At 36.5% G+C, this 8,749-nt stretch overlaps 1 protein-coding gene across 1 annotated transcript; it reads right to left on the bottom strand.

Moving 5' to 3' along the window:
• Positions 1-964: 964 nt before the first annotated feature.
• On the bottom strand, positions 965-8,520 carry LOC143563518 (zinc finger CCCH domain-containing protein 24-like). The gene is made up of 14 exons (XM_077051041.1): positions 7,942-8,520; positions 6,429-6,521; positions 6,055-6,342; positions 5,884-5,956; positions 5,623-5,755; positions 4,200-4,353; positions 4,022-4,105; positions 3,831-3,953; positions 3,590-3,736; positions 3,364-3,498; positions 2,403-2,498; positions 2,108-2,296; positions 1,649-1,692; positions 965-1,571 (listed from the first exon to the last, which is right to left on the bottom strand). The coding sequence occupies exons 1-14, from the start codon at positions 8,440-8,442 to the stop codon at positions 1,325-1,327; spliced, it is 2,307 nt and encodes a 768-aa protein (XP_076907156.1). The 5' UTR covers positions 8,443-8,520; the 3' UTR covers positions 965-1,324.
• Positions 8,521-8,749: the final 229 nt, after the last annotated feature.

Here is an 8,749-nt window from a genome sequence, read left to right as displayed (position 1 = left end):
GGTCCGTACCCGCGGGTAGGATAGGGTCGGGTCGGGTCCGGTCCGGAACTGGTTTTTTTTTTGCAACTCTACTTGAATGTTGCATTGTTACTTTAAAATGGAAAACATAACCTCACTTTTAATCACAAAACAGACATGACACATCTAGGTGTTTTTTTAATCATTTTAAGAACCTTAATATTTATCCAAAAGAACCTAAAGCAAAATTAAAAAGCACATTTGAAAGTAAAAAAAAAATGGTCAATAGTGGACTAGTAGACCCCACAAAATAAAGCCCAATTATACCCCTGTTATTGCCTATTCAGCAACCTCAGTAATGAATGAAAAGAAGATAAAAGTAAAAGAAAACACAAGCATGACTAGAAGAAAGGTGCATATAAATTGCTAGTGTGGCTGTGTTACATATATATATATATATATACACACACACACCTGCAAAAGCAAAAGGTGGTCTAAAAGTTATCCATAATAAGGTTGTTTCTCGACCCATTTACATAAAAACCGAATGATCTGTGCAGGGACGGATCTTATTATGGATTTATGGGCCAAGGGGTCTTCCTGCTTTTTCGTTTGTAGGGTAAATTTTTCCCAAAAAGTCAAAAAAAAAAAAAGAATTATATGTATTGAGTCCAGCCTAGGGTTGTTCACGAGTCGAGCCCGAGTTGAGCCAGGGTGGTTTCGAGCTCGAGCTGAAAATTAAACGGGGCAACTCAACTAAGGCTCTAGCTTGATTTTGAAGTTGAACGAAAATAAGATCGAGCCATGTTCGAGCCGAGCCTAGGTTGATTTTGGCTCGATAACAAAAATGAGCCAACTCAACTCAGGATGTTTCAAATCAAGTTTTTTTTAGTTAGTTTTATTCGAGTTTTTATCGAGCGAGCCACTAGCCCGAGCTTCCGGCCCATCCATATTAGTTGAATTCGGCTCGATAATAAAAATTTGGTATTTTATGTGTAAGAGCAGTTAGTTGAATGATTGAATGTAGAGTTTTTATTGTTTGACTTTGACCAACCCGAACCGAATTGCCGACCCGAACCTTAAAAGTAGGAAAAAAAATTTGGGTCTAGTGACTTTCGGCCCATCCATACTAGATGTTGAAGATCCGTCACTGGATCTGTGTCGTGTTTTTATCTCAAAACATGTAAACTAATCAAACCAACAAAATTGTTAAAAAAGAAATTACTCGTACAAAAATACAAAATTTCAATCGGTACACTAAAAAGCGTTACCTATTCAAGTTGTCGACAATGTGAATAAGTAAATAACATAGATAAGTTCTTTTCTATCTGACTCATGTGAATTTGAATAAATATTATATTAGTTATTACCTCTCAAGAAGCATTACTAATTCACAATGTGGAGTATGAGGAAAAAGGTCAACCGCCATGGCTTTGATCGGTTGAAACGGGTCAGAAACGGGCATAGACTTGGCTCTCTGACGGGCTAAACTCGCACCACTCATATTTCTCCATCCTCGGTTTTTGTTATTCCCTTTTTCGTTTTTTTCAGTAGATGGAGTGCAAAGCTCAATAGTGTTCGCCATTAAGCTCTCGGGATTACATGAAATATAACTGCAAATCAAAGTTAAACGAATTGATGTTATTTATAACTCGAGTTACAAATATATTGTTAAGAAATGGATACTTACACAAGCCTCTTCAAGCCCGAGTAAGTTCTGAGAGCTTTAATCACCTGCATATATATCCGTTTTAAGATAACTATTAACACGAACTAAACCAATTTATACTCTCTAATAAAAGGCTATAAGTTTTGCCGCACGTCACTTCTACATTAAACCTCACCCTTTTTAACAAATTTATAATAGTAAAATAATAGTTACCATTCTTAAAATTTATGCTTCAAAATTTGTTAATTTAATATTTACTTCCTATTTTTTTTCAAACATTTATTATTTATAATTATCTTTTACTTTAAAATTGTTTTAAAGACTATTGTACAACGAATGTATTAATAGTGTTAACCGAGTTTATTGTTTCTTGTATACTGATTATTTATTAAATATTGTATTTTCAAGAATTACTCATGTAATACACGGGCCTCAAACTAGTTTATAAATAAATTTATATGACCAAAAATCATTACTTACAGTGGGATGAAGTCCAACACGGGGCGGGTCCACAATGGCAACAACATTATCGAAACGGTGCATTTTCGTATCTTCGGTTACTGGTGATTTGTCTTCAGGGGTACTTGTTTCATCTTTATTACCAGTATTGCCATCTGATTCTTCTTTTGTCAAATACTCTTTTAGTAAAGATCCCATCACATCCTCAGCCTGTTGCACAATGCCCAAAAAAGTTTATAAAATTTATTGAAGTGTGTTAAACTCGAAAGATTTAAATTTAACTGAAAAACGTTAAGTTTCGTCTTTTTATCCTCACCTTTGAACAGACAAACCTGCAATTGTTTATGCCGTTTAATTCAGCATTCCTATTTGCATCAGCTACTGCAGAAGCATTCATTTCAATTCCAACAACCTGATAAAAAGATTGCAAAAAACTGATTATTTAAGATAAAAGCAAATTACATGTATACCCTTCGCTAACCATATTGAATAAACTTGTAATCCCGTATCTAAAAAGGTATCCTTCACAAATATGTCTTAAGTCATTTTATCTATTGTCCCTATAAACAATGCTACTTTATACAGCCTGTTTAATAACAATTAATTATCTGATTATTACTAACCACCGTGTCCAAATGCACATCCAACCAACCCCGTAATAGTTTTTAGTATGTGATTTACAAGTTAACTCCTCCCACTATGTAAACAAACTGAACGAACAACTAAGCAAGCGTGGTTTTCTTGTTCATTCATTGAAAAAGATGAGTATTCTCGTGTTCGTTTATGTACATTCATTAACAATATAAACAAACAATTCACAAGCGTAAATGAACAAACATAACCGGATATAGATAAACGAGCACGCCTTAGCTAAAACCAATTAAAAGTAAATGTGAACAAGAAATTGTTAGGCCTAAAAAGTTATTAAAACCATAGATTATGTTTTAATGAGCCTTAAGAATATAAAAATATAATAATGAAAGTGAACAAACAAGTTTATATGAGCGTAAACTAGCGAAAACATAACTGAACGTAAACAAACGAACATAAACACATTTAAATAAAACGAACGTTCACGAACATAAGTGAATGAACAGGCCATGTGTTCATGCTTTTTCGTGTAACTAAATAAACAAAAATTTCTGTTCATGCTTGTTCATTTATTAAATAAACAAATTTCCTGTAACGCTTCACGGAACAGTTCATTGAACGTTCGGTTTGTTACAGGCCTACCTCCCACTAAGATAATCAAAAAATATTAATGAAAAGCAAGTTACCATTCCAACATGGTTAGCTAAAGTAAGACCAATGGTCCCGGTCCCACAACACACATCAAAAAGCAAAGTATTAGGTCCCAAACAAGCCCAATCTCCAGCAAGTGCATACAATTTCTCTGCTGCAAGTGTGTTCACCTGCAAGATTTTAAAGTTCAAAAGTTAAAAACTTACAATTCAATAACTAATTTTCAAAAATTACATATATGTAAAGTGAAAAGGCCAATACTTGAAAAAAGGCTGTTGGAGATATACAAAACCGAAGATTATTTATATAATCTTGAATCCTCGCTTCAGCAACAGCTTCGGATTTAACAAGAGGTAGGGACCGCAATGGGGCATCAGCTGGTGCTACATTGGATACCCCTTGATGATCCTACATATAAATAAATAGAACAAAATAAAATCATGGATATTGTTGTTATATGCTAAAAGCCTTAAAGAGAAAATAGTGATTTAAAAAACGATACCTGAACAACAAGTACCGTAAGAGGCAAAGATGGTGAATTTGTGGCAGCGTTCGTCACAAAAGCTTCAGCCATTTTCTCAAGTTCAACATTAACAGCTTCCTCATCAAATCCTGCTGATGAAATCTGTGTATAGAATATTAGATATTAGCAAAATTCATATAAAGAGTTAGAAAATGCAAACAAAATACAACCTGAACCATAAGCAAGACTTCTGCAATGCTTGATTCACCGAGGTCACCCTCAGGATTATTACCCTGTTTCCTTCCTTCTCGGACCTAGTTTATTTGTTCCCATTAGTGTTATAAGATAATAATTTGTACGTAAATCATAAATGCGGGTTTGTTAATAAAAAGAATAGGTTTCACTCACTGTTAGCTGACGCCAAAATCCAGTATTAGTCATTCTATTCCATATAGGAAAAGTTGAATCTTGCAGAAAATTCTGGAAGATTTCGGCATACTTGCAACTAATTTTAGAAATATTGGGGCAATCTGAAGGTTCTTCAACTGCAGTCACACCCTCCCTAATTCATAATAATTTTAACTCATGATCAAAAACAAGGCTAATAACATAAAAAAAAGGAAAATTGGATTTAAATAATCCCACCTTTAATGCATTGGCCAATAATAATCCCACCTCCGGTATTTCCCGCTGGCAGTCCCACCTTTTCAATGTTTTTTGTTTTATAAACCAGCGTTAAAAAAACTTAACGGGTTTAAGTTTTTGATGATGTGGCAGGTGACTTGGCTTATTTAAATCCTACATGGCTTTTCCCTTTTCTTTTTACCCTCTCAGATTACTTACTTGTAATACTCACCCCTTCTCTTATTTCTGCATCATCAATGGCGGTTCCATTTCTCCAAGGCACCACCACCACCACACCAAACCTAATACTCTCCTCATGGAACACCACCACCCCATTATGCCAATGGCGTGACCTCAAATGGGTCTTCACCAACAAAACCCAACTCAACTGCACACCACTCTCTTCACCAAACTGGTCTAACCTTACTCTCATTACAAACCCACCTCTCAATCTCCCCTCTCTTCAACTCCCATCCGCCAATCTCTCCGGCCACATCCCGCCGGAGCTTGGTGACCTTCAAAACCTTCAAACCCTTCAAAGCCTTTACCTTTCGTCCAATTCAATCACGGGTCACATCCCAATTGAACTCGGATACAGTTCTTCTTTACAAGATATTGATTTCAGTAACAATTTGTTATCCGGGTCGGTCCCGGTATCCATTTGGAATTTGTGTGATAATGGTAAATTAATTTCGTTTCGGGTTCATGGTAATTTGCTAAACGGGTCGGTTCCGAAACCCGGGTTTCCTGATGTTAGTTTTAATAGTTTAATGGTTCTTGATTTTGGGGGTAATTTGTTTACCGGGGGTGTTCCTGAATTTATTACTGGGTTCTTGATTTTATTGGGGGTAGTTGTAATAGTTTAATGGTGAGGAGGAGTGTGATGTCGTGTGATGGTGAAGAATGTGTGAGTGTGAAGAAGAAGAAGAAGAAGGTGAGATGGAGAAATGGAACCGCCAGGTGGATATTAAAAAAGCCAGGTGGATAGTTAAAAAGCCAGGTGGATATTAAAATGCCTAGTCACTCGCCACATAAGCAAATACTTAACCCCGTTAAGTTTTTTTTAACGCTGGTTTATAAAAAAAACATTGAAAAGGTGGGACTGCCAGCGGGAAATACTGGAGGTGGGATTATTATTGGCCAATCCATTAAAGGTGGGATTATTTAAATCCAATTTTCCTAAAAAAATACCAAAATTCAAATTAACCTGAAATTTCCGAGCAAAAATCCCACTGTTGGTTTTCCTTGTAGTGAATATCCAACAGAAAATTCACATTTGTTGCGGTATCCGTTTACAAGCGGTGATTCAATTATACCCTCTAGTTTGCAAGCAAGACCACCTGCAGCCATTAAGAGAAAAAAAATGCAAATTTTTAAACTTTGGTGTCTATTGTATATATATTTCAATATAAAACAAGTCTGAATGTTTAGAGAAGCAAATAGTGAATCATATAAAAATGTATATCACCTATATCCCTAGATTTTTGTATCCAATCTGGTTGTGCAACACCATCGGGACAACCTTTGCGAGCATTTCGAGCCTACAAATATTCAAAAATTTAAGTTTTTTAACGGTAATGATACACCAGCTATGATATAAGATTAATTAAAATGAAAAACAAGAGTAAAGGCTATCTACAAGTTTTTTCAAAATCTGCATAATATTCTTCTTCTTTTGCTCTAGCTGATCTTCATAAGACATATGAGCAAGTGGAGTTACAACATCCCGGGCACTTCTACCCTTCAATGCTGAACTTCCAGGGGTAGAATCATCATTTACCAACCCTCCATCTTCAGCTTTATTGTCTGAATCCAATGAATCTGAATTGTTTGAAACCATTGACGGTTTCACATTTCTTTCAAATGATCTGGGAACCGCGTCCACTATCTTTAAGTTTTTATTCCCAATTGGTTTGCCCTGAAGCTTCTGTAACAACAAGGTGTATCATTACAACCTTCACTTATCCTATGTATTTAGTAGAAAATAAATCATATCATATAATTAGATGATACCTCTATTGCAGCTTTCACTTGCTCCACTGTTTCAAAGCTTACAAATCCTACAACCATCCCTTTCCTTGTCTTAGCTGACTTGTATTCAATTCCCTATAATACATTACTCAATATAAACCCTAATTAATTATATAATTAGACAAAACAAATTCCACCTATAATAACTAAAAGCGCATATATTGGGGCCTCGACTAGAAAATGCGCCTAGGCGCAACAAGTGAGGGCTTTTAATACCTATGAATACATTAATCAATATAAACCCAAATAAATTATATAATTAGCCAGAACATTTTCTACCATAGCATTGTAATGAAAATCCATATAATACATTAATCAATACAAGTCCTAACAAATTGTATAATTAGACGAAACATATTCTACGAGGTGAGCAATAACCGAACCGTTAACCAAAACTGAACCTCATTAACTGAAAACTGATTAACCAAAAATCAGTTATCAGTTTTTTTGTAGCTAAGTTAACTGAGCCGAACCATTCATATTTTCATACAACTCTAGCTTTTATATCTCCATTTCATGTATTTATACCTCCACTTAATGTATTTCTAAGCAAAAATTTTAGCCAAAATTTTGTCTTGGTAATTAACCGAACCAAAAACAACAAACTAACCGATTAACGTAAACCAATTGGTTAATAAACTAGATTAACCGACGACTACGGTTTTGGTTTTGGTTGAGGCTAATAACTAAAGGTGTAAACAAGCCGAGCCCGAGCTCGACCAGGCTCAAGCTTGGCTTGTTTTGACTTACGAGGATTCAAGTTCAGCTCGTTTTGACTTACTAGGGCTTGAGCTCGGCTCGTTTCGAACTCTATTTTCAAAGCTCAAGCTTGACTCGCGAGTTCTTCTTCAAGCTCGGGTTCGGTTCATTTATTATTTATTAATTAGTTTACACTTTACATACATTTTTTATCATTTTTACATATTTTTAGAAAAAAGACATAAACGAGCCTAAGCTCGGCTCGGCTATGAAGTGCTAACTCAATACATAGAAGTCCAAAAGAGGTAAAACTTAAAAACACACAAGTCTCGTTAAGGCTCGACGAGCCTAAACGAACTTCACATACAAGGCTTGGGCTCGATACTAAACGAGATTAGTTAAGACTTGGGCTCGACTCGAACTCGTTTACTACCTTAAACGACCCAAACACTGCTCGAGCTCGGCTATGAAGTGTTAACTCAATACATAAAAGTCCTAAAGAAGTATAACTTAAAAAATACACAAGCCTCATGAACACTCAACGAGCCTAAACGAACTTCACACACAAGGCTGGAGCTCATGCTCATAACTAAAAGAGCTTTATTAAAGCTTGGGCTCAGCTCGAGCTCAAAAAAGCTAGGCACCACATTTCGAGCATTTTATCGATCCAAGCTCAAGCAGCTCAACTCGTTTGCTTAATAACCAGGCCCAACCGTGCACGCAACTATTCTACCATATCATTGTAACCTAATAAATTATATAATTAAACAAATGCAGCATACATAAAACACTCAACCTGCTCATCTATAAACTTTTTTAAATTATCCGAGCTCCATTTCATCGGAACATTAACGAAACACTTATCGAGTCCAGTCTCGGAGCATCCGTCTTCATCCGTCACCACAACTCCATCACCTTCACCTTCCTTCTCCACCTTCAACTTCTTCACTCTCTCAGAAGTCGGATCCCAAGTATTATCCGGCCGAATCCGGAGCTCCGACTCGCCGTGAGCATACCGACACGTGTCACCGTGACTACACGCAGCACCAGTCCGCCGGAAGTATGAACAGAGGCTCGTTTTCCATAACGGATGTACTGAATCGGTTTCCGGTTCGGTTAGCATTTCGGATTCGGTTCGCTTACGTTTCTCGCCGTGTTCTTCTTCTTCGGCGGCGGCGGCGGCGGGTGGATTGGCGTCCGGAGGTGAACTGGTGACGTGTTCCGGCGAGTGCGGTTGTTCGCCGGTGGCGTTTGACGGTGATTCGTTCGCCGGAGTAGTTAGGGTTTCGGTTTCCATTGTCGTTTTTAACGGTTTTGGGGTTTAGAGGTTTTAGAGTGTGTTTTGAGTTCGGCTTCTTTTTAGTTTAGACTGTATTCAGTTTGGTGCAAACGAGCCGAACCGTTTCCGATATACTCGAGTTTGGCTCGTAAAAAAGTTCTATCGAGACTAATTTACTGAGCTCGGGTCTAAAATTAAGCTTGTTTAATAAATGAGTTTGAGCTTCATATGACGACCTCAAGCCGGCACATGAAGCTAACGGGCCTAGCATTTTTATAATAATATAATATATACATATATAATTATTAATTAATAAATATAGTGT

This window comes from Bidens hawaiensis, unplaced genomic scaffold (genome assembly GCF_021521415.1).
Source record: "Bidens hawaiensis isolate Kalapana, Puna unplaced genomic scaffold, B.hawaiensis_p1.1 tig00021494_1, whole genome shotgun sequence".
NCBI classification, from domain to species: Eukaryota; Viridiplantae; Streptophyta; class Magnoliopsida; order Asterales; family Asteraceae; genus Bidens; species Bidens hawaiensis.
This window is presented reverse-complemented; position numbering and strand designations above follow the sequence as displayed.

Excerpts from the sequence above, each read along its gene's own strand:
- LOC143563518 (XM_077051041.1), bottom strand. The coding sequence starts at position 8,442 with ATGGAAACCGAAACCCTAACTACTCCGGCGAACGAATCACCGTCAAAC. Across the intron at positions 5,957-6,054 it reads TGCAGATTTTGAAAAAACTT|GCTCGAAATGCTCGCAAAGG; the intron begins GTAGATAGCCTT and ends GAATATTTGTAG. Across the intron at positions 1,572-1,648 it reads TCGGGCTTGAAGAGGCTTGT|TTATATTTCATGTAATCCCG; the intron begins GTAAGTATCCAT and ends TTTGATTTGCAG.